We start from the raw sequence: 26,223 nt of genomic DNA, 5'->3' as shown, positions 1-26,223 counted from the left end.
CGTCGTCGCGATAAAATGCTACCGTCGACGGTGACCGGGTCTGGTGAAAGCCATCGTTGAATTTTCCACTGTGTTTTCCTGCCCGATTGTGTCCCGAACGAGACGTGAGAATCTCCACGGGGCTAACGAACTCGCGCGGCAATAATGGCGCATGCGCATCAACGACGGAAAATTAGGCGCGAAATAGCTACTGGCGAGAGAAAGGGTTACCAACTGTAATATTTTAACGGTCTATGTACGGCTATCGTGGTGGTAGTACTCTTCCTTTTTTGGAAACGATCAACTAACCTAACCTAACCTAACCTAACCTCTAACCTAACCTCTTTTTTCATTTTACGTTCATTATTTGCATTACAGATTTTCGTTGAAGCTCTAACGATTGATTTATTTAAATGATAGCAAAGAAATTCCCCCTCCCTATTTTTAATGATTTTGAAAAAGTTTGGAAATCACTTGTGCAAGGAATATCTTGTATATTCTATTCTCGTGATCCAAGTGTGGTAACCCTAATTATGAACTTTCCTCGATTGCTCCAGGGAAGCCATTGTCTTTTCGTTGATCGTGAATCGTGAAAGCTTGTTAACCTTTCCTAATCCTGCACTGAATCTCTTCCTATATCTGGATCTATCGCGCTCGAAAGTCGAAGGCGATTGACTAAAATATCGGTTAATCGTGGCACTTTGTACTATTCGAAGGTTATGTCAGAGTACATAAATATCAGACATGCGTCGTAAATAATACATAACAGATTTAAATAAAATTCGATGGAACACAATTTTTCAGAATGATACAAAAAAGAATTGTACTTTATTGGACAACTTTTTTCGGAACATAAATATCATTGCTTAATCAAACTTAAGTTTATTAATAAATTATCGATAAATTCTTGTGGCAGTTAATTTAATTATATAAACGGGCTTAAAAACTACAAAGAATGAAAAATATAAAACACACAAATTCTGTATGTAACGGGGAAGTGTTTCCGTGAAATCGGAGAAAGAAAAGCGTAGATACTTTTTTTCCCTTCGTCGACTTGGCGCAATTCTCTTGAACGACTTTTATCAGCACCAGACATGTTATGCTGTCTCGCGGCGGGCGCTATTATTCTTCGAAATTTTTCAACTACGTCGCAGAGAATTACACGAAGGAAAAGGAAATTAATGTGGCGCACGTTTCTGGCGAACGTCGCCAAATTATGGGAGACACAATTCGCCGTACATTCGCCAACAAAAAAAAAAAAATGGTCGAACCGTTTAAATTAAACTTTCAAATAAATGCATTGTTTTAAGAAACAGTTACAAAGTATACCAACGAGACGTACAACAATTTAATTCGCGACGTAAAAGGGCCCGTGGGCAGGTTTCGCGAAACATTGAATTATCGTACCTCTGGAATTACTCGAATGTATATTTAAACACATTTTTTATTCAATGTTTACACTCCACTTTCCCGGACAGAAGGTGTACGGTTGTCGTTTCTCCGGGGAAATGATCAAACGACGCTACCGCATCGCGTCCTTTTCCGCTCAATATCGGAAGTGCAAAGCGTTTTTTGTTCCCGCGGTGGTCTGCCCGACGTGCAGTTGGCCTTTGTCCAACCGACCGTCATTTGTTTTGACCCTGCAACGACGATTTTACCGTGAAGCGGTAAGAAAAGATCGTGTGTTGACCTCTGGCGATTAATCGACGTCGGGTCTCCCAATGAATCGATATCGTTATAATTCGTTCTTTGTTTTCGTACGTTTTCGCTTGAAAAACAACGCCGTGTGTTCGTTCGTTCAGATAGAAATCGCACGATTTCGGCGATCTTCCAGTATGGCGCATGCGCGAAAGTAATCCGCACCTGTGGGACCGTCGATTTTATTCAAATGTTTTCTGACAATTCTAGATCAAATGTCCTCATTATTTAGAAAGTATTCAACGTTCAATTTGTGGACGTAAACATCTTCGTAAATAACTGGCATTTATGCATCTAAAATAGTCGGAAGAAATTTGAATAAAATCGGTGACCCCGCATGCGCGACGTCTTTTCGTTAGATGATATATCAACACGTTGACTGCCACAAAAATATTTCTTTCCGCTCGAAAATTTAACAAACGCCGAATGCATCTTTGAATATGGAAAACAGGCGTGTCGGTCAGCGTGTTAAAAAGACATTCTTGTTTGTACAACATGCAAATTAATATTTTACGCTTCTTCGTGGTGTCACGCTCGACGGATGGAATATATTACAATCTGCGTGGGTTATAATCCGTCGAAAAATTTTCGTCCCCGCTGCAGCCAGCATAACGAATTCCTTTCTCTAAAATAACCATGCATTTATTTCGAATGCGAAGAACGTAAAACTTGTAAAGACAATGTTTACTACATTACACAGTCACGATTAGTTTTAACCTAGATGTACAAATCTTTGACGTGAAAAAAAAAATTCTACGCGATAAAGATTTCCTACTATCAGAATCTTTCACGACGGTTAGTCGATTTAAGGTTATGGGCTTCCCCATACGCTCCGTAAACTTCGAAGCACAGCGAGCACCCGTTCGAAATCCGTTCTCGCGTTGTCGCGTGCTTCGAAATCGAAAATAAACCGTGACACGTGCGACGTCGAACCGATTCGTCGTTTTTCGGGGTTTACAATTGCGCTATAGCAGACGACCCGCAGCGCAAATCGCATAGCAATCTGCCAAAGTTTGAAAAACGGCGCGCGAAACAACGCACGCACCGATCCCGCGTGCTTTTCGACGAGCGGCAACAAGCGACAAAAAGAATTTTTACTCACCATTGGATGCATATAGAAATTCCGCGCGTTCCCGTGGTACCCCTGAATCGGATGCGACTTGCAACGTTGTTTTTTCTTCAAGTGTGAACGAGAACGTCTCACGACCGATACCACCACAGATGGGCCCATCCGGCCATCTTGCCGTGTACCAAAACGTGTACTACACTGCGCTGGCGTATTTTACTAGCCGCCCCTCTCTCGTCGCGGTTGGTATACAATTGCGTAACTGTCCGCGACGCTTTCGGCCACTCTATCCTTTTCGTGTTCACGGGACGGCTCCTGTTTCTCTCTCTCTCGCGCCCTTGTCGCCGCGAAACGCCGACGGCGCTTCGAACGCTTGGTAAAAAATTTGAAACACCTCGTGTGTTTAGTTCTGTTAAAAGTACAAGGGACGAAACTTCGTTTCTCCTCGAATGTTTAGTTTCGTGTAATTACATTATTTCGAAAGGAAATGGTGTTTAGCAGCGATTGCTAGCTGTCGTTTAGCAGTGCGTTTTGCAAGTCGAATCGATCGTTGATAAACACCGATTATTTGAACCGCGATCGGTGAAACATTTATTTATAGTTGTAGTTTATTTTCTTATAGTGAAAGCCGTGAAATCGATCATTCGTATCGGTCAGTGACATTTGAAAATTGGTTGGAGCAACTTCCGGTAGAGACACTACCGTACAGAGCGTGCAATGAGCACTTCCTGCACTGCACGTTAGCTTCGAGGGTAGTAAGCTTCGTTCGCTACTAGATGGCTGCACTGAACGGTTAAAAAAAGCGGGAACCGTGTTTGTAAGTAAGGTTAGAATTATTCCCTTCTTTCACGATTTATAACCGTTAGTTGATGCATATTAATAATGGTTATGAATTAGGTGAATACGATAACGAGGTATTAAAGATTGTATAAAACTTTTTATTCAATACTGACCAATGCTGTCAAAAAGGCAATCTTCGTCGATAATATGATATTTACATAATATAAATCTAGTATTTACGTATATATACATTTAATTATATTTACAATGTTCGTAACGGCGAATTAAATAAATAAATTAACTACTGCTAAACCAGTCGGTGCCCATTGCTCCGAAAAATGCAGCCGCTCCGGATTTGATCGTAGCACCAGCGGAATCGATCTTCGTGTTTTCCTTGTTCGTGACTTTTTTACGCTACAATGTACAAGCAATTATTTTCAATATCTAGAGCCAGTTCTATCAAATCGTGTATCTGACCACGCAATCGTGATTCATCGCGTACGATTTATGTGCACGATAAAATAAATTATGTTTGTAACACACAAAAACAACGCAAAATTATTTCGAGTGTTAAAAAATTAGTGTTGTTTAACGGAAAACGCGGCATGCAGTATCGTTTCCTTACCGCATCGAATGCTCGATCTATCTTATCAGAATGTTCTGGCAATCTAAGAGTACAGACGCATATATATGAAATAAATGTATACATGTAAGCGTGTGACAGAGACGTTTGTACGAAACGATATGTTTAAATAAACGCGATGGTTTCTGAACATTTGTGAATATCGTATTTACCTGTGCTTTTTCTGGCAACGTCACGGACACTAGGGGTAAATTTCTGGCTGGAGCTGTCACGGTCAAAGGTGGAAACCATGGTGCACCGGTGCACAAAGCCAACACCGAAGGCAAATCCAATTTTACACCTTCGCTGTTACCGTACTCGCTTCGTGCGCCCAAAATTGAATGGAGCTGTTCCAAATGCGGTACCAAATTCCCCAATATGAGCTAGAAAATAGAAACACAAGTTGAGATACGAATGTCTTGTAACAAACTATTTAGCTTCTTCAAATGCTCACCAGAGATCTCTGGGCGCTTTTCTTCACATTGGTGTGAATGAACGGATTGAATACATCATAATCGAACGGATCTATTTTGGACAGTACGCTGTCGCAGGCCCTTGCTGACAAATCAGACAAAGTTTTATTCTCTCGTGGCACCATGAGCAGAGTGCAATATTTGATATCAAACAATACTTGTAAAGCCTGTTTCTGTGAAAGGTTCACATTGCTCAACGCGGTTAAATAATAATTCAACAATTCTACGGCAACGTCTTCTATGATTTCGTGGAGCACTTTTCTGCAATTAATAAATATTTGTGATTCCAGTATGCAACGAAGACTCGAATGTAATGCACAACTTACTTTGGAAGAGTGTGTGGTATAATTTTATTTAAATCTTTACTAACTGCGGTTAGAAACTTTTGCAATTGTATGGACGGCTGATAGGGCACCAAGATTTCAGACTTTATCCTTTTACCCTCCCCAGAGTCTTCCTCGATAGTTACTTTCTCCCACTCCGAGATGACCAAGTGTATTCGAAAACCGTCGAGCGGCTCTTTGGATATGTACTTGCGTTTGTGTTCGTTCATTTTAGTTTTATAAGAGGCAGCCCAGCTCGCCCACACGGAAATGCTCTCTTCTTTCAGTTTGTCGCAGATCGACTGCCATTTCATGTTCGTGATAGTCAAGCCGGGCACCTTTGCAAGCGTGAAACATTTATTCAGGTTCGAACCCAACGTCGTCAATGCCAAGAGGAATCTCGCCATCACGATAGTATTTATCTCACGCTGACCATGTTCCGGTTTATCGTTAACGCATGTCGTCTTCACGAAGCTTATGAAATCTTGTATCATGCTGGTGCTGATCGTTTGCAAGTGTTCCTGGATTTCTACGCGGTCGGAGAACGTGTCGGAAATCAACGATATGTTCGTCGATAATAAGTTCTCTTTTATAGACATTACGCGTTCGGTCTCGTACAAGTATTGCTCGAGGTCAGAAAGCAAAGCGTGCAAACTCGCGTCGAAGCTTTCGCACAACTTGAGAATATTCGGCGAGTACCCTTTAGTCTTCATCAATAAGGATCTTCTGTTATCCGGTCCGCCATTTTTTGTAAGCTTCTGGGGAATATCGCTCGGGGAATCCTTCCAAACGAACCACCGCAGATCATGCTCTGGATACTCGAATTTGTCGTGAACTAGTTTCTTCAGCAAATCTGCTATGTCAGACTTCAATGCAGCTATAGTTTCCATCCATTTGTCGTTTATAATACCTAATGAATTATTCAAAATTTTGTTTCTCATTTCAAAATTCTCCTCATTATACAGGGTGTCCCAGATTTTTTAGGTTAATACAGATCATTCGACAAAGTTTCACCGTTAAAATTTGAGACACCCTGTACATTCTATATTTATGTTACGTACTTTTCACCCGTTGCGATATGATAGGTTGAAAAAATTCCACCCAAAATGTTATCCTCGGTAGAGAAAGTTCTTCCCAAATTGAATTCCAATTTTCTGGTAGATTGATACTAACGGCTTCCTCGCGAACGTAGTATAAACCTTTTATGGATACTATTAGATTTAAAAGTTTTGCAACCTCCAGGTTGCAAAATTCAGCGACCCATTCGAGCCAAGATTTAATATTCTTTTGAAGATCTGGCAAAAGGAAATTTTCCGGAGTGCTTTGAACGAATAGTTTATGCTGTTTTATTACTGGCGGGAGAAATTCCTGCAATAATTCTTGATTGAAGTCTAACTGAGACAATAACGAGTGTGCTTCATGGTCTTGAATTTTTGTTATATACTGTAAAACGAGGCCTCCTGATTTATCGTTGGTGCCTGTAATAGTCGATGAACGCGTTATAATGTAGCACATGTATGATAAACGAATATATGCTGTACTTACGTATAAAACAAGAATAAATTAAATTGACCGTCTGTATTAAGATTTCAATGCATAATTTTATTTTGTTCTTAACGTTACTATCGTTCTCGTCCGTAACAACGAATTTAATAGCACGATTCCGCATAGATATTAACATTTCCAATAAATCCGAGAACGACGATCCGTTTAACAATACGAGCGCCGCCAAACAGTTTGCTATGCTCTAAAATGAAAGTAACATTTTTAATACTGCGGTAGACATAAATCTATGTATCTGAATTAATACCAACCTCCGACTGTACATCCAACGATTGCAATATATTATAGCATTCGTTTAATATAATATTTTTGAACTGACTAATTATGTCCCACTGTTTGGAAACAATTTGATATTTCTTCGATAGCTCTGTAGTTCCCACTTCGAATAACAAACTGTAATTTATATGTTGAGCTACTAAGTACAACTGAGTGGCAAATAACAAATTTTTGCTTTCGATACTGGACCAAATATGTTGCGGTATATCCATTAAAATTTTTATTTGAATAATAACCGAATCTTGAATTCCCTCTACCTTCCTGCAAATCAATAAATCTTTGTAAAACAGCAAGTATATTGTAATCAGGTGAAAGAAGAAATTAATAAAACTACCTATCGGTCTGGTTCGTAACTGGTTCCATTTTGAAACCAATAAGATATTTCTTTTGTAATTCTCGAAATTTGTCTTCTATGTTAGTGATCCTCGATATAACACGTTCCGAAGTTACTTTCATGTTCCCAATTGTATCTGCAGCCAATATCAAATCTCGATACCTTTCCCTAAAAATGTTTAATCGATCATTGAATGTACACAAACAGCACACCGATAACCTTCTTTTTTTTAACAGTGATTTACTAACATCCAACTACTATACAAATGTTAATACAGACTAATAAAGAAAAACAAAAATAATAAATCATTGACTGAAATGAACTTTACCCAACTAAAGTTCTAAGCTCTATTTTCTTCCTGTCACTTTCATGTTGTATCTTCTTCTGAATCCCCTCGATTTCTTTGATCGTGAAATCCTCGAACAGTTTATTAATATCCAGCTCTAAATAATTCGTTGTCATTTTTCTGACAATTTCTGTCCACGTATCTCGAGTATGGTATTCCCAGGTGTTCACACGTAATACAAAATCAACACAAACTTATGTTGCATTCTTATCAACTGCATCCGACGGAACTGTTGATGATTTTCGCGCGCCAGATAGCGCTTCACTCGTTTTCTCCGATTCTCAAACGATAAATTAATATGCAAACACGGACGAGGTAATCTGTGATACAAATTAATTATATTGTATTTATTAATAAACGTTGGGCTCGCAACCCAAGCCTATAGGTGGCTTGCGAATAAAATAAACCATGTACACATATATATTTTGTAAGATACACGTAATAAATTGTAACCAAATATGTTTGATGAAAGGAATTTTATGATACATTTAAAGTACCTTAGGATGGGATTTTATAAAACGCATTTTTTAAGATAAAAATATATTTATTTGTTAACAAGATTAGATACAATCATCTTAAGACTAAATTAGGTATTGCATTTATAACTAGTCAGACTTAGAAGCATAAACAGTCTTCCGATTCTAAATAGAATTGTAGATATGGTTGATGCTTCTTGTTCGACAGATAGGGATCATACTAAAGATAAAACCATTGCCCGAATGGCAATTTTGTATATATATTGTATGTTTAATTTAAGATAGGGAGCTTGCTGTCGCGAAAGTCGTTGACAACAGGCAGTGGTTTTCGCGGGAAACTCGCCGCCATCCGATTCGTAGTTTTGATTTGCTCGAAATGTTGGAAGCCGGAACGAGATTGAACGAAGACCCATCGCTGGCTGAAACACGCAATCGCCGGAGCACGCCACCACGCGGCGCTATGTTGAACCACGGTACGAGCACGCGAGACGCCATATTGAGCGAATGTTGATTGAATGCGGTTTAGGTGTTTACGCGGTTCGGAGTAAAACCCGTGAAAAAACGTATCGATTGCCGTGTAGCCCGTTAAAAGTAATCGCGTACGATCCATTTGGCGAGCCAGTTGCACCACGCGGTGATAGAATGAGCGGCAGCGACGGCGAGGACGGTCAATGCAACAGGACAAGAGAAAGCAACGTAGCAGCGATGGGTGACGTTCTCGCTAAGAAACACGCAGACGATGCAACTCGCGATGGCTGCACTGATGCGAACGACGATCCCACGCTACAGGGCACGGACCCCGTCGCCGATTACGGGGACGACGCTGTCAGGTCTCCTGTCGTCGCGGACGCCGTTCCTGTCGTGGTAATGTTTCCCCGCTAGCAACGGACTCACGAAAAGCATTCGCACCTTCGCAGATATCGATTACAAACGATTGATATCTTTTTCAAAGGAAGCGTGACGGGATCGATATTGACTTCGCGTCGATCGAACTCCTCGATTCGCATAAATTTCGTTGCATAATGACAATTCAGTGGAATGGCAACCGAAACATTCAATAAATTAGTAGGACTCGAGCATCTAAAAATTACTTCCAATGCAGATTATATGTACATAATTGTAAAATTACTATGAATCCCAACTTCTTTCCCATTACCTGCACTTGCTCCAAACGGTATAAGCCCCATCCACGATGCGATACTATGCTCTCAGAAATTTAACTGAGACGATCCAGCATGGAAAACATTAACGTTTAGTACTGTTTGATAATTTAGGAAACTATCGATCGTTCAAAATCGACAACTGCGAGGGTATCTTTGCTATTTCCTACCTGTATTTCTATTTACCTCGCTGTACTATAAATTCAACTGTATTTCCAGAACATGGCGCCAAATGAGAGCGCGATCATTGCATTTATTAAGGGTGCAAGAGATCCTGAGACCATTGAGCAGAGCTCACGGAGAAAGAGTTTGGACAATGTTGTAGAGAATTTGAACAGCAGCAGTATAGATAGTCCTTCTAGAGGAAAAGATGCATGCTCCTGTGATATATTTAAAGCTAAGAGGTAATTATCGTTGTTCCTGCAATTTAATCCTTGAACAGCCACTCGCTGCTTGTGAAAACGAGTACAGTAGCATCCACACAAGTGACCAAGCTCGGAACCAGCCATGGTTACTTCTCAAAATTCAAAATTTACATGGTTACTTGTTCAAAATCAAACCATATATACAATGTAGCGATAACAATACAACATAACAACCGATAAGTAGGCAAAAATCCAGTCACTTGTGTGGGCACTACTGTATTGATGAAGACGAAGGTCAAATGGATGGTTTCAGTAGGATGAATTATTATTGCAGAGAATTGTTCAGAGAGGAACTGCAGAAGGCTATGAAGTTTCAAAATCTATGGACTGAATTGAGACAACATATACGGACCTCTTTTAACGCCGCATTGGAAGCCTCTTGTACTTCAGGAAGCTTACAACTGCAACAGAGCGTGCTTTCTGTAGATAATATGCATGATATTGTTCTACAGTGAGTTCCATCAATGTCATTCGGATAACCGATATTCACGAAATGGAGTAAGCGGATATGAACGTAGTATTTCTTTTCAGACTATGTAAGAGGGATCCCCGCCAGTTGTTCATGAGGCTAGTGAGTCAGGCGCAGGAATTTGTTGTAGAAGTAAAAGTTCGATTGTTAGCTCTTCTACATGATCGTAGTGTAAATAACTTAGCAGAAATTTTTCTTACAGGTAGCATATATGTTATTTCTTAAGGCAGTCCGTTGATCCCTATTAATTACTGTCTATGTTCAGTTCATGTATTCTATGCGTAGGTCTTTTAGATGATTACGACGCGTTGATATCGACGGCTTCGCAGATTTCTGAATTAGTTAAACCGTTGAAGGATCATCTGTGCAAGTTTAATTTGTCGTGGGATTGTTTCATTAAAAAGTTGTATCAGATTTATGTATACGATGATCCGTTGGTACAAAACAATTTGCCGTCTTTCATTGTACAGGTAAATGGATTGATCAGATAGCGATCTCCTGGTACTCGAAACCGGGCTTTGGTTTGTTCGGTGTTGAAGTAATTCTTTTGTTTCGCAGTTAAGGAAACTGTTGCCTTTGAAAGGCACGGAATACCAAGATCTCGTTCATCGATATTTATCATTTGATGAAGAGATGACGGTAATAGGGGACCTGTGGCCAGAAACTGAGCCATGGATGGACAAATACAAGTAAGCGATGGCACAAATTTCCCTTGCGTTTAGTAGAGACAAAGGTGTACACGTTTGCCTTATTGCATGGAAGCCAGTGTACGGGCAAAGTTTCATAAGCAGTGCATATTTCAGTGCAGAACAAGCAGTTCGAATGACCAGGCTCAGGCAAATAAGGGAGGCCTGGGAATTGTTCACAGCGAGTAGGAAACTTATGGAGCAGCACATGTTGAACAAATCGCCCGTCGGTGGAAAGTATGTTGACGCGAATATAGTGAAGTACTATGAAAAATACAGTATCCCGTCGCGCGCATTCGTTATCGAGGGTACAGCGTTGCTCTTTATTTTAGCGAATTGCAAGAGGTCGATGGTCAATTGTCGACGCTTGCGTCACAAGCAAAAGTTGGTATATCTGGAATGGACAGTAGGCCTTTAAGTCCAACTCCAGATTTTAGTTTGGATTCGCTCAATATGCCCCCGAGTATTGAGATAGTTCAAATCTTGTTAGATGACTGGAATAAAGCTCAGCATCAAAAATTGGCCGACATAACGGGCGTGCTGACGGCTACGGATATTTATGTCAACGGTCAAGACGATCCAGACTTTTCCGATTATGCTCGCGCGACTTGTCATTTAGCTCAGATCGCGATTAAGTCTGTCAGGTACGCTTTATTTAATCGTCTATAATTTTATACGTATTAATAACCTGCAAACGTTTTGTTGAACATTCAAGGGCTCGTTACGAGGTTGGGTGTTTAGAAAACAATGCAGAGGAAGAGAAACGTTGCGAATGTCCCATGTGTATGGGACCTCCTCTATCTCCGACCGTAAGAATTTGTTTAAATGTTATTTTCGTTGCTAAAATATCGTTGATTCAACTGGATTAATTTGCAGGACGATGAAAGCGACACAGACAATATAGAATTACCGTTAGAGAATCCTTTTCCACAACTGATCAATGGTTTTTTAGGTGAGAAAGTCGCTCTAATATGAAAAACCATACGATTAAGCTTGTACGTGTTACTACAAAAGTCCAATAGAAGTTATATTATTCTGTTTCGTAAACTCTATTTTAGAAGACACGGCAAATTGTTCTGCAACGCAGGTGAAGAAAAAAGTGGAGGAGGCGGAGAGTACAGAGATGGAGAACGAAGGAAAGGAGGTGAAAACTGTACCGGAGGATACCGATTTGAGAACGTCCGAACCGGAGCCATGTGCGTGCGTGTATCAGCACGCGAGGGATCTGATGAACAGGAAACGGAAGGTCCTCGATCCTCTTTGTCTCTGTCTGTTGAACTCGAAACGGAAGTGGGTCACTTGTCCCTGTTTGACGGAATGTAATTATGAGAAACGAAAATTTTATTTCCCCATTACAGCCGATACTCCTACCGATATAATCCTTGATCGTGTTTATTAGCTGTACCTGAAATGGTCGGTTTGAACAACCATCCGAAGCCAGTGTCACCCTCCGCCGTGAAGACTAATCAGGAACCAAATAAACCAGCGGTGAAAACTGGCTCTACACAGTCCGCTCAAACGCAAACGAGGCATTCTACAACGCAGACGCAGAGTACCACTCACAATCATACAACGCATCAAGGTAATTACCAGAGTTAGAGAATATTAACCCCTTGGCTTGCAATTACGTCTCAGAGACGTGACAAGCACGCACAGTTGGAGATTAAATCGTAAGGCAAGGGGTTAACGAGGGGTTAATTGATCAGTGGTATTCTTTTCTGAAATTGACCAGGTACGGCTCATCCTCCGCACGCGCACGGACCATTTCCAGACCTGGTGAAGAACACGGGTCCTCCTCACAGATCTCACACACACAACAACCATTCGTCGCACGCGTGTCACAAACAAGCGAACGTCGAGCACATCAAGCGAGTGTCTTGCAACGACCGTCAGTATCCGTTCGAAGCGTTAGAACCGTGAATGATTTTTTATAATTGTACAAGCGTAACATTCTGTCTTCAGTGAGTTCTGGAGACGGTGATTGTTCGGACTCGGGGAGCAGTCAAGAGGACTCTTGTTCGACCAGTAGTTCAGCACAAAGAGACTCAAGTAGGCATTGTGACTGTTGTTACTGTGAAGTGTTTGGGCATGGAGTTGTAAGTGGATTTTGTCAATGTTTTTTTATTTTATACGACAAACCGTGGCGTCGTGGCGTTTTTGAGAACAGTTGGTGGGTTGTTTCTTGCAGGCCTCCGTAGCGCCGGTTAGTCGAAATTATAACGAAATGAGGGAACGATTAAGGCAGCTGTTGACCAAGAAAAAGGCTAAAAAGTGTAAAGCTGCGTGTAGCCCCTCGAAGAGCTCGTCGGAATCTTTGTCGACTAACCCGAACACGGAAACGAAGGCGATAACGAATTGGGCGCCTAGATCGAATACACCGGTCTCGACCGCCTCCACGGTACAGCCGGACCAACGGGATCAGAGAAACTTGGAGGAGCTGCTCGAGTTCATCGAAGGAAATCAAAACGGGAAAAAGGATAATAACAAGAAGGCGGAGAAAAAGGCTCGACAGAAGCAACGGAAGGTTGGTTGCAATAGATTTTACTACTAGACTATATGGCAATATGTATAATTTATTAATCTGTTCTGTTCGTTGCAGTTGGACGAGAAGCTCAAACGAGATAGACAAGAAGCAGAAAGACAAAAGCTTATAGAGCTGCAAAAAAAGACGCCGGAAGTAACGATCACGGTCGTAGATCCGCAGAAACCTGTTCCTCAAAGATTATTACCTCAGTGTAATCTACCCGAAGTATCTATTTTACCTACGTCACCGCCAGTAGCATTGCCGACTGTAAAGCAATTAAGTAATAAAAAGAAAGACAAGCAAGAAGTTTGTAGCAATAGTAGTAACACTAGTAGCAGTAGCTGTAGCAGCAGTAGTTGTAGTACAAGTAGTATAAACAGCAAAACGAAGACTGCACCTGTGAATACGAATCTAAAGAACAAAAGTATTAATATCAGTAAGCTCGATAAGACGGTGGTGTCCGGACAAACGAACAAGACGACCGCCAAAACTGACAAAATTGACGTTGGTAACAAACCTAACAAACCGTTGACCATCAGCAATGGCGCAAACGGTAAACACAACGCGAGCAATGCTGTGGAGAAGTCATTGGCTCTAGACTTGAACGATAAGAAATTGACGAAGAAAGAGAGAAAGAAGCTGAAGAAAATGGAGGAGGCGAAGGCGAAAGAAACGAAGAAACCGGTTCAAACGGAGACGCAGCCTCAGATCGTGACCATCAAGAGGGTGATGGAGTCGAACAGCGCCGAACCGACGGTCACGATCACGTTGAAGGGTCAAACACCGGCCGAGGATAAAGTTCTGTTCACGCTGGTGAATGGTCAAACGAAGGAGGTCGCTCTGCCGAAATTGGAGAACGAGCAGAATCAGAACATCAGCGGGAAGAAGAAGAAAACCAAAGCGAACAACAACAACAACAACAACACGAACAACAACAACAATTCGTTGCAGCAGGGGAACAAGCTGCAGCAGTCGAACAACTCGAAGCAACAGACGCAGAACAAAATTTGCGAGAAGAACGCGAGGCAGCAGGCGAACAATGAGAAGACCAAAGGTAAACAGGTGGACGAGAAGAAGCTTCAGCAGCAGTGTATAACGGAGACGAAGACAAAGTCCAAAAAGGAGAAGAAGAACACGGAGAACAAGGAGAACGTGCTGCAGCAAAACGTGGTGAACAAGAACAAGAACGTGTCTAGCAAGAAGCAGACGAAAATAAACACTCCTCCTCAGACGCCCATATCGCAGAAGACGTCGCAGAACATGACCAACGAGAACCAGAAGAAGAAGGCCCAGCAACAGGATAAGAACGGTCAGTTGAACTCGACCAAGAACAACAAAATGGCGACTGCGAATACCGTGAATAAGCAAACGAAGAGCGACAATCAGAAGCCGCAGAACAAAATGCCCAGTCAGGTGACGATCAAACAGCGACCGGAGGTTCAACCAGCTGCCACGGAACGAGTTAACTCGCCGCTGAGTAGTCAGTTCAAGGACATCAGCGCGAACTCGAAGATCAACATAGAGAACTTGAAGTTGCCGCCTGGGATCACGATAACGAAGGTAGACGCGCCAGCGAAACCGTTACCGATCAGATCAGCGCCACTGCCCAAACCGGTGAACCCTCCGAAACAAACCACGATTATCGCTGCGCCGATGAGCGGCGTTCAGTCGAGCTACGCCAGTCCTCAGGCAGGTGGCAACGTGATCGTTGTGGACACTGGAAAACTGAAGCAGGATCTCCTCCCTAAACCCGGAGAGAAGGGTGGGTATAAGTGCAATGTTGTGTTTTAAAAAGTGGGTAGGTGTAAGATGAGTCTTGGAAAATGATTGATTCGAGTTGATTTTGAGATGATTTTCCAGTCGAATTTTACACTTACTCTTTCAGATTGTTCATTTTTTTTAATTTCTCGTACCCTATTTACAGACATGCCTAAGGAAACGCAACAGACTCAGAGCAGCACAGGCAAGAAGAAGAAGAAGAAGAATAAAAATGGAGGAAATTCTGGCAACAACGGTAATCAGACAATGGTGCAGAACAGTGATCCGTTTGGCAACGATCACGCGGACGAGCCCGCGAGAATACTTCATAATCCCAATACGAACACGGTGACCATAAGGAATCCAGCTTTTGGGCCGATGAAAGTGCCACCGACTCAGCAGGCGGCCATCATAAAAGTATCAGAAAACGGGATGGTGACTATCAGGAGTCCAGCGTTGCAGCAGGCGATAAACGCGGGTCTGACGTCTCCGCCAAAGCCCGATTATATAGTCAAAGGTGATCTGTCGTCCAGGACACCGACGGACAGCACCAATTTGAAGCACGTTAACGGTATCATTCCGTCGAGCCTCGCGGAGCTGAGGAGCAGACTGACGCCGGACTGCACGACGCTCAGCGGCCTGGCGAACATTCAGATCAGCAAGGTGACGAACGGTCAACCGATACCCGAGAACGGTATCAACCTGAAGGGGACCAGCGTCACGTTGACGAAAGTGAGGACCGACACTAGCATCAAGGACGTGCAGAGCGCGAAAACGGCGGTCAGAGAGGCGATAAACGCCTCGATAGCTGCCACCACCGGCGGGAAGAGCAAGAAAAAGAAAAAACGGGGCGCGGGCGCTAGACAGTGCGGAGATGACTGGAACCTCGTTGGTGAGAAACAACAATAATCAGAGTTTAACATGTAAATTTGCTTCTTTCAATTTTTTGTTTTTTTTTTTCCTTAACACACCCCCGGGCTGCATATCTCGCTCCCGGTGTTAGACGTATATTTTTTTCTTTTCCCTTTTTTTTTTTTTTTTGTCTTTTTTCTCTTTTTTTTTACAATGAAACAAAAATTAATTTATCGCAACGTCCGTTACAAGCCAATGGACGAGCGAGTAGGTTTGAATCGCACTGACGACAGTTTTTCTTTCGTTTCGTTCCGTCAGGAGTGGGCAGTGTACCGCGTTAGGACGAAGTCTCGGCTAGGTCAAATGATTTTTCGAATACCGGATACACTCGGGATGTCCTCGAATTGACCGCCACGAATATTCTTGGGGATTGTCCGGAAGAAACTTTGGCCAGTGAGCACTATCTTTTCTTTATTTTCTTTTCGCTGTTCCGCGCGTGCCAACGGGCCCGTTTTAACGGCCAATCCAGGTGACTTTTTCTGTCGAATGCAATCCGTAGCGATCACACTCTGCGTAAAACATTATTAATATAATACATATATATATATATATATATATATATATAGGAATTAATGCTTGCGTTAAAACAAAGGTTTCTCGACCAGTCGAGTCCAAGCATTTTTAAAGCACGACGTTTTTGACTCTTTTTATTCGCGTCCTGTTCAGTACACAGGAATACTTTTAGACTCTAGAAACATAGTGTCTGTGTTAAGAGAAATACGCAATTTTCTAGTCTAGAGATTTTAGCATTTAGCAGTCAAAAGTTTAAACATTCCTCGTCGTGTATCATTCCTAAATGAGAACAATGCTTCTGAGAAGTACACTCATGCTACCACATATATAACATATGCATGGAAAGGCCTAAGGCGTTCCAATCGACAGGGAGACTTTACATCCTAAATCTGCGGTGACACGAACAGAGTAATTTTGATATGCTTCGTAGGCGTTCTTTTCAACTGCCTGAATCTCGATATAGTTGTGAAACATTCCAAGAGAGGGCGCTGTGGCGTCCGTCGAAACTCACGTCGAGGTTTGGAATCCCGTATTTTGCGATGCAGGGTCGAGTTTCATCAAATTCGGGAGTGTATTTCTCACAGAACATTGTCCGACAAAGAAAAAGTGTGGTTACGGACAGGAGCAAGCGAGATAGATGCAGATAGTTAGAGACTCGCGTTTCCAGATGCCGCCACGACTGAAAATAATTATGCAATATACAGAACACGTTGCTTCCCGTAATTATCGATGTTATAATTGGAATGGAATTCTTGCGATCGAACGCCACATAACTTAACGAATATCTTTGCGACATTTTTCGATCATAACCTCAATTGTAACCCACGATAATACGCGCAAACAATCTAGGAATTATCTTTTTCTGTACCAACGTAAGTAAATTCAAAATTCTTAGCTGTTTTTTTCCTTCGGTTTGTCCATGGATTATCACGTCCATTTGCAAATACTATGTTTTTAGATTCGTAATATAGTTTCGTGTCCACTGAGGAGCGAAAGCAAAGAATCAAAAACGTTCGTACGTTAAAAATCCTCGAACCGATCAACTCGTTACGAATATATATACCCAACACATATATGTATACATATACTCGAGATTAGGTTAGCTTGTAGTCTCTGTCTCTCTCTCTTTCTCTCTCTGTCTACACCTAGGGATGTCCAAAATTCTATCCCTATTTTTTCATTTCGTTCCTTTTTTAGTTCTTTCTCCTCGAAAGTTGACGACGGATCGCGAGCACGCGGATCACACACGACGGGAAGCATGACGTTTAGAGACTCGTCTCGTTAGATCATTAGATGTTGAACCGGCGAGGACGAAGTTGATCGTATAATCGAGTGTTTTGTGTCGACTGTGGAAAGAGAAAGGAAAGATAAAGAAAAGATAATACGTAGGCCGCTCGTTGAGAGTCATGCTTTGGCGAGTTCGATCGATCGTTACAGCGAGTTTGCCTACACTACCTGAACACAAAAAAAAAAAAGAAAAAAAAACTCTCGATTGTGATATTGACCAGTACGATACATAGGTGTTGATGCGATTATCTCTTTGATCAGCCTGATGACGTATCAATAAAAAAAAGAATTTATTTTTTTTCCAACGTTATACTCTCTTTTTCCCTGTCGGTTGCTGACGTTACCCAAAATGCTGCATGCGTATGGACTATACCGCGAAAAAAAACAAAGTTCGTCTCCACAAGTTTCTCTGTCGCACACGCAAGTCGAAGACTCTCGTCTGCCTAGCTCCCCCCCTCTCGTCCCCTGATCAAGATTTTCTCCGGAGCTATTTTCTTCCCCTTTCAATTCTCGTTCTCGCATATACCCATACTCAGGCAGTACCTTGGCTAAAACGACACTCTCAATGACCAAGAACAGAATCGTATGCACAGCAGATCTTTACTACCCCCGCCCGATCTACCGCCCCCACCCACACCCCGTCCACCACTCGATCTGGGTACACCCAGACTTCTAGTATTCAGAGCGTGTTTTTTGCAGAGAGCGTATTCACGCCCAAAGATATAGACCTCGAGGACGGTGAAATGGACGACGCCGAGCGGGAACTGGAGGCCTTCAAGAGGTTTTGCCTGCAGTCGGTGCCGCCTCCGCGCAAGGAGAAGGTCAATCTAAACATCAAGGACATCGTGCTGAAGAAGAAGTCGTCCTCCTCGGCGGCGGCCGCCGTGATCGCCGCGAATTGATTTCTCACGACGTTGAAAAGCTTAGAACGCTTCTGACCCGCCACCCCCCCACCACCTCGAACTCGCGTCACCGCGCAGAATCGACAGTGGCGTGGTGGGGGGGCTGAGAGTTACCCACCGAGAATGGGAAACGAGCGCCGTTCGAGCCGCGCCACTCACGAGATCAGACAATAATACACGATTCTCCATTGTTAAAACGCAACTTGTCTGATGATTTCATTCGAACGCGAGATCGCGCCACCTGCGCGTACGAATCTCCGAACTGGCCCCGCGCTGGCAGAGATTCCAACGCGAGCGTGTTATCTCGTCGCGCGTCTCCCGATCGTTCGGACTTTGGTCGAGCTTTACGAACGAGCAACATGAAACGCGTTCGCGTCAATCGTTTTCAAAAGCGTGGATTAAATTAATCTGTTTCGCGCACGACCGACAATTAGGGACAAACTTTATTGTACTCGGTGTTTCTATTTTTTTTTTTTTTTTTTTTTTTTTTATTTTTTTTAATTAGTTCTTTAACTCTGCTGTTTTTTTTTCGCATCGAGCCAATCACCGACGAACGACGTTGTAATACTGCCACGGTCGATGCGCGGGAACTCGACGACGGCGTTGCGCTTGTTATTGAGAACGATCGTCGCCGAGGCGCGAAACGAGAACGAGAAACGACGAAAGAGCGAGGGGCGGCTGAACGCGTCGCGACGCCGTGCCGGCGACCGTGTAACGATAGTGATTTTTCCGTGCGTAGGGACACCCGGAAATGGGACGTACAATTAGGCACAGTGTGCCCCGGGGATGGGTGACGTTTGTTCTCGAGACACAGCGAGCCGTAGGTATATAATATATTATAAATGTAAAGTGTATGTATGTATATGTATATCTATAAATATAGTAGGAACGAATTTTCCCGTCGAGGCTGGTGTGATTGATCGGCCTTCGATTCGATCGCGGGAACGATCGTAATTTGCGCGCGCAACGCCACGTTTTTTTACGCGAACTTTGACGAGCCACGCTCGGTGGATCATTCGTGTCGTTCAAGCGGGATTATTCATCGATAATCGCGCGCGTACGTTTATCGTTGTAATACCGACGATCGAGCAATCGCGTCGCCACGATCGCAATCGCGGGCTTCAAGAGCACACACACACTTCTCGATCGACAATTTATGTCCGACACACCGACACCATCGCAGACACGTACACGGAGACACCTTTTTTTTTCAATAAAAGCAAATACGCATTTTTACCGAAACCATCCCCTTGGTGTTTGCAGCTACGATCCTCCTTCCCCATAATGAATTTATCTGGCTTGTTCGATACGAACGTACGATTTTTAGGGTCCAGGGGAAAATGGCGTACGAGGCCCTAAGTCCATTATCTTCGAGTTAGATATACATAAAGGGCATTCGACCAACTGTGGGAAAAATTTTAATGGGGGATTCTAGGGGCCAAAATAAGACGAAAATCAAAAATACCAATTTGTTGATTGAGGCTTCGTTAAAAAGTTATTAACAATTAAATTCAAAAATTTCAAATCGTTCTGGAAAAATTGTATTCGGTTGTAAAAATCAATTACAATCATTTTTGGTGAATAGACATACCCCCGAATTCCTACTCAATTTCGAGAAAAAAATTCGAGAAGCTGTGAAATTTTCGGCGAAATTAAAAAATTTCAAATCGTTCTAAAAAAATTATTTTCGGTTGCAAAGGTCAATTACAATCATTTTTGGTCATTACACATACCCCCGAATTTCTACGCATTTTCGAGAAAAAAATTCGAGTAGGTGGACAAATTTTTCCATGAAATGAAAAGTTTCAAATCATTTTGGAAAAATTATTTTCGGTTGCAAAGGTCAATTACAATCATTTTTGGTCATTACACATACCCCCGAATTCCTACGCATTTTCGAGAAAAAAATTCGAGTAGGTGGACAAATTTTTCGATGAAATGAAAAGTTTCAAATCATTTTGGAAAAATTATTGTCGGTTGCAAAGGTCAATTACAATCATTTTTTGTGATTAGACATACCCTCGAAATTCTATCGACTTTCGAGAAAAAAATTCGAGAAGATGTGAAATTTTTCGGCGAAATTAAAAAATTTCAAATCGTTCTAAAAAAATTATTTTCGGTTGCAAAGGTCAATTACAATCATTTTTGGTCATTACACATACCCCCGAATTTCTACGCATTTTCGAGAAAAAAATTCGAGTAGGTGGACAAATTTTTCCATGAAATGAAAAGTTTCAAATCATTTTGGAAAAATTATTTTCGGTTGCAAAGGTCAATTACAATCATTTTTGGTCATTACACATACCCCCGAATTTCTACGCATTTTCGAGAAAAAAATTCGAGTAGGTGGACAAATTTTTCGATGAAATGAAAAGTTTCAAATCATTTTGGAAAAATTATTGTCGGTTGCAAAGGTCAATTACAATCATTTTTTGTGATTAGACATACCCTCGAAATTCTATCGACTTTCGAGAAAAAAATTCGAGAAGATGTGAAATTTTTCGGCGAAATTAAAAAATTTCAAATCGTTCTAAAAAAATTATTTTCGGTTGCAAAGGTCAATTACAATCATTTTTGGTCATTACACATACCCCCGAATTTCTACGCATTTTCGAGAAAAAAATTCGAGTAGGTGGACAAATTTTTCCATGAAATGAAAAGTTTCAAATCATTTTGGAAAAATTATTTTCGGTTGCAAAGGTCAATTACAATCATTTTTGGTCATTACACATACCCCCGAATTTCTACGCATTTTCGAGAAAAAAATTCGAGTAGGTGGACAAATTTTTCCATGAAATGAAAAGTTTCAAATCATTTTGGAAAAATTATTTTCGGTTGCAAAGGTCAATTACAATCATTTTTTGTGATTAGACATACCCTCGAAATTCTATCCACTTTCGAGAAAAAAATTCGAGAAGATGTGAAATTTTTCGGCGAAATTAAAAAATTTCAAATCGTTCTAAAAAAATTATTTTCGGTTGCGGTGGTCAATTTCAATCATTTTTGGTCATTACACGTACCCCCGAATTTCTACGCATTTTCGAGAAAAAAATTCGAGTAGGTGGACAAATTTTTCATGAAATGAAAAGTTTCAAATCATTTTGGAAAAATTATTTTCGGTTGCAAAGGTCAATTACAATCATTTTTTGTGATTAGACATACCCTCGAAATTCTATCCACTTTCGAGAAAAAAATTCGAGAAGATGTGAAATTTTTCGACGGAAAAAAAAATTTTGTATCGTTCTGGAAAAATTATTTTCAGTTGGAAGAATCGATTACAATCATTTTTGGTCATTACACCTACCCCCGAAATCCTGCGCATTTTCGAGAAAAAACATTTTCAGTACGAACGGAACTTTAAACGTTAATAACTTTTTAACAAAGCCTCTATCAACAAATTGGTATTCTTGCATATTTTGCATTGTTCCTCGTAATACAAATTTCGATTACAAATTAGATATATTTCCAACTTTTAGAAGACCCTTAACCAAAAATTAAAGTGTCAATTAACCTATTTGCGTCGTCACTGCAGCGATCATTGAATTTTCCAGAAGGAGGGAGCCATCTTTGAAGCCAAACAAGGACGAAGACGAATAGATACGAGGAACGCGAAGTTCGCGCGAACTGGACAAAGAAATTATACTCAGATCTCGAGTATTCTCGAGTCGTCACGATCCGTGCAATTTGTATGCATCGTAGAACAAATCGATCTGACGTGTTCTCGATAACCAGGCGCCAGAGCGGCGCTGGGATTTCTCATGCGAACGTTGTTGCAGCCTGCCGTAGGTGGTGCATGAATTATTCCAAAGGAACTCGCGACAACTCGCGACGAATCCAGTCGAATAAAATCGAGGTGAAAGACACGGTACTCGGAGTTTCCGATTTCCCGGAAAATACTACTATCGTAGTACTATTGCGTAAGTGGCAATGGAGGCGGGGGGTCGTAAAAATAAAATCGCGATTTACATAATTTATTTAACCTGCAATATCGTTTCGAATAACTCGAACGAGCCTTTACGTCGGAAGTTGGCCCTTTGTAACGAGCAGCGCCCGGAAAGGAGATCAACGGTGCGGAGAATATTAGACATAGGCATGCAGCTTAGCGTTATATTCGCATCGCGTGCTACCGCCATGCTCTTACACGCATTACGTATTACGAATTTACGTCGGTCGGAAGACGAGTCGTTGACTTACCAGACAATGCCTCGGATCCATGCGATGGCGTTTCTAGTCCTGTCTGGCACAGATCTGCAAAATTGCTTGTCGTCTCCAAAATAAGTTAACAGAAGCTAACCCTAAAATTTAATTCGCGGGGATTCCTTGGAAATGGTCATCACGACTCCAGGAATCCGTGAAATTTTCCATCTCCTGTGATGTGGTCTCCTGATACCAAGTTCCAAAATCGACCGAAACTATCCCTCGACAGAGGCCATTTTGCCGTTGAAGACGAAGCTTTTATAAATAAATTCAATTGATGAGTAATATATATTTTAGAAATGCTTTAGTAACAATGGTACTGACATTAACAACTGCAGTACAGTTTATGTTGGCCATCGTGGTCTTAGTATAAACACAGTAAAGATCCCCGGAATAAGAATCAACGAGAGATTCAAACTATCGATATATTAATAATAATAGTTGAAAATATTTTTTTCGGTAGAACATGTCTGAGGCGTCATCTAGCGACGAGAACAACGAACTATTTGTCGATGAACTTGGACGTTCTGCGATAGATGGCGCTGCAATCCTCGTGCAGCGGTGCATTCTTTATTAGTATAAAAACACAGACCAAATTATACGATATAATGATGATTAAAAATATTTCTCGGTAGCACATGCTCGAGGCACTTTACTCATATTATTTATTTAATAAATACAAACGTATTCAAATTATAATTTAGCTTAATCTGAGCATTCTATTATTCTTTATCGTTAAGCAATTGCTTGTGATATTTTTGGTCGTTAATAATGGAGTCTGTGTAGCGATTAGTACAATCCCAATTTAATATTAAGCAACTAGTACCTGTATTTCAATACTTATTCAATCTGTAATAATCTTATGTAATCTGATATGGTACAACGTCTTGAAAGGTTATCTATTTCCGTTTATCCTCGATTTATACAAACTACTAATTTATATTCGAGCATATGTACACTGCCTTTATAGTGTTTATACTAAACATATGGATAAAGCGTTAGAAGAAAATTATCGTCGTGAATTACTGATTCAAGCAACACGTCCGAATGCAACATCACAATCATGATTCCATGACTGAACTTTCTCTTCACCGGAAGAGATATTCGTTTTTAAAATTCTACAAAAGATCGACATTTTTCGAAAAAAGTACTTTTCGAATTGATTTGCGTGCGATCGTGTTCGCTCAACAGCTCGAACCAGCGATCGTAAAGTGCTATACGTTCGAGGCGTGTTCGCATAACGTTCCCGTTTAGAGCGGTATAACTAACGATGCACCGTCACGAGATCAAAACCTCGGTTGGGAAAGACGGCGACGGATGCGATGAAAAAGATGCGACGAAGCGGCGTTGCGGCCTTCCTATTTCAAGCAAGATCAAACGGGCCAGATTTCTGCACCAATCGGCATTTCTGGTGCAACGCGAAAGAAGAAAAAAACCGCTTATTATTCATGGGATGACGAACCGTCGTGCGTTGCATCGACTGTCATCTTTCTCTTGCCTCGAGGAGCCGCGACTAGAAACAACGTTTCTCATCGTCCATAACCTCCTTCGCGTCTTGTCCTATTTCTATGTAGATGCAAGAGGACCATTACTCTTCGAATATAGGGAAATTGGGAGCAATTAATAAAACTACAAATCGTTTTCGATAATTGTTGCTAGTATTATTTGTTATTTAGAAGTTGTCATTTATACTGGCTACTTGAAGACGTATAAATAAAATTATTTAATAATAAAAGAAAATAATCTTGAAATCAAAATTTTATGGAAGGATTTTTCTTTGTAAATTTGACGTTTGTCATCTTCGTCCATAACCTCCTTCGTATCTTGACGCAAGAGAACAATTACTCTTCGAATACAGGGAGGTTAGGAACAATCAATTAAACCACAAATCGTTTTCGATAATTGTTGCTAGTATTATTTGTTATTTAGTATTATTTGTTACCATTTGTCCTAGCAACTCGAAGACAAAATTAACATCGTTTTTACATAGGGATTTTTCTTTGTAAACTTCGATAAAATGTAAAAATAAAATGAAAAAGTATTCCTGTGGGGGGTTCGTGTATTTTCAATTTTTACGTCATAGACAATGGAATGGCGACGCGTTGGTTGGAAACAAGGGGATTTAAACCGATGCACTTGGCGGCGCATTGTAATGCACTATTGCGGAAGAACAATTAACGAGTTCATTTAACCTGGATAGGATGTTCCACGGTTCTATTAACCGATTCCCTACAGGGACTCTAGGAATCCCCGTTTCTCGAGGTATCCGGGCGAAAAGCCGCACGTGTTTCATTTCGTTTTTTCCCCCAATGGCATTCCACGTCTTCTTCTTGCGACTCGTGAGCGCGACGAAACGGTTTTGCGACCGCCGGGGCAATTTATACGCAATTTTCTCGTAATTATTGGTATGCGGATGATGCATGAACTAGGCATGAAAATTTCAATCTGAAAACTTCTTTCGCATCTAGGAAGTACTGTCAAGATTAAAGTCTTCCCAGAGAATTTTTGTGTAATTTTTAATAACAAAATAGCTCTTCGAACAATTAATTTTCTTGTTCAAATACGAGTTCTGTACTACATGTTAGAATTTAACCAGGAATAACTTCTATCATCTAGTAACAAAGGACAATAAATAAGATGCCCATACCTAACCTCATTTGTTGCTAGTTACATAAGAATTTAATACCAGATATTAATTATACACAAAAATACGAATACATTCAGCGATATTTTTACTTATTTTACCTATCATCGATAGTTACAAAGGTACTCGAAGTCGATTTAAACGGATCACCCAGTACAAATCACTTCATTCGGACCGAGCAATCTTTCCAAGAAGCTATCGGAAAATATATTGGAAGGTAATTAACGAGGGCAGCTCGAAACGAAAGAAATTCGAGCACGGCATTGCTCCACGAAAAGAACGCCAGCAATTACCAATTAAATTTAAAAATTCCCTAGGGTCGTTAGCCGGGCATTTTTCCATGAAAGAACCGTCGGACATCTGCCGGTCGAGCGAGCAAGTTCCACCGAGAATTAAAAACACAGATTCCCCGGAGGAAAGAATATTAGCAATAATAGGTTAACCTCGAAAAAAAAAAACCTGTACAAAAGCGGCTCGCGTTTCATCTTCTTCTCTCCTCACGGCATTCCTGGGTGTTTTTGTCGTAGGTCGCGGGCGCGACAAAACGACGATTTTGCGAACATCGGCAATCTATCCTTCGTAATTTTAATGCAACCGCGGCGCCGTATAAGCGAGAAACGATCACCATCCAGAGCCTAAGGGGGCGGGAGGGGGAAGAAAAAAAAGAAGAAAGTTTCAAGAGACACGAACGCGTGCAACTTTACTCGCCGGCGACTCGGTGGACTCGGTTTCTTGCTTTTGAAATGCTGCGAATGCTCGCGACGCTCCCCCTGGAATCGAGTAAATGTTGGTACACGGAACCGCAATATT

General features: G+C 41.3%; 3 protein-coding genes across 5 annotated transcripts in view; 1 reads left to right on the top strand and 2 right to left on the bottom strand.

Moving 5' to 3' along the window:
- The window catches only part of LOC122405284 (ras-related protein Rab-32), a 36,208-nt gene extending 33,291 nt beyond the window's left edge, over positions 1-2,917 (bottom strand). The window contains exon 1 of the mRNA XM_043409912.1: positions 2,780-2,917. Coding sequence (XP_043265847.1) covers positions 2,780-2,908 — 129 coding nt within the window. The 5' untranslated portion in view covers positions 2,909-2,917. The remainder of the gene's footprint in view (positions 1-2,779) is intronic.
- Positions 2,918-3,709: 792 nt separating this feature from the next.
- On the bottom strand, positions 3,710-7,630 carry LOC122405239 (conserved oligomeric Golgi complex subunit 1). 2 transcript variants are annotated; one of them, XM_043409824.1, is made up of 10 exons: positions 7,443-7,630; positions 7,115-7,282; positions 6,756-7,041; positions 6,487-6,688; positions 6,003-6,419; positions 4,945-5,851; positions 4,600-4,879; positions 4,319-4,528; positions 4,149-4,191; positions 3,802-3,937 (listed from the first exon to the last, which is right to left on the bottom strand). In XM_043409824.1, exons 1-9 carry the CDS (start codon positions 7,574-7,576, stop codon positions 4,174-4,176), a joined length of 2,622 nt encoding a protein of 873 aa, XP_043265759.1. In that variant the 5' UTR covers positions 7,577-7,630; the 3' UTR covers positions 3,802-3,937; positions 4,149-4,173. The 2 variants fall into 2 exon arrangements, with proteins under 2 accessions (XP_043265758.1, XP_043265759.1); XM_043409823.1 differs by lacking the exon at positions 4,149-4,191 and having other exon boundaries at positions 3,710-3,937.
- Positions 7,631-8,448: 818 nt separating this feature from the next.
- On the top strand, positions 8,449-19,022 carry LOC122394877. 2 transcript variants are annotated; one of them, XR_006258936.1, is made up of 19 exons: positions 8,449-8,800; positions 9,316-9,500; positions 9,796-9,972; positions 10,053-10,192; positions 10,276-10,460; positions 10,549-10,679; positions 10,794-10,913; positions 11,009-11,320; positions 11,392-11,485; positions 11,553-11,628; positions 11,735-11,995; positions 12,076-12,258; positions 12,409-12,564; positions 12,639-12,772; positions 12,865-13,200; positions 13,276-14,962; positions 15,125-15,850; positions 16,129-16,263; positions 18,370-18,467. XR_006258936.1 is itself a non-coding variant. In XM_043392062.1 (18 exons), exons 1-18 carry the CDS (start codon positions 8,579-8,581, stop codon positions 18,570-18,572), a joined length of 5,328 nt encoding a protein of 1,775 aa, XP_043247997.1. In that variant the 5' UTR covers positions 8,449-8,578; the 3' UTR covers positions 18,573-19,022. The 2 variants fall into 2 exon arrangements, 1 of the variants encoding a protein (XP_043247997.1); XM_043392062.1 differs by lacking the exon at positions 16,129-16,263 and having other exon boundaries at positions 18,370-19,022.
- The last annotated feature ends 7,201 nt before the right edge of the window (positions 19,023-26,223 follow it).

The sequence above is a fragment of the Colletes gigas genome, unplaced genomic scaffold (genome assembly GCF_013123115.1).
Source record: "Colletes gigas isolate AHSC1104 unplaced genomic scaffold, ASM1312311v1 Colletes_gigas_Sc00004, whole genome shotgun sequence".
NCBI classification, from domain to species: Eukaryota; Metazoa; Arthropoda; class Insecta; order Hymenoptera; family Colletidae; genus Colletes; species Colletes gigas.
Note: the sequence above shows the minus strand (reverse complement) of the source record. Positions and strands in the feature narration are given on the sequence as shown.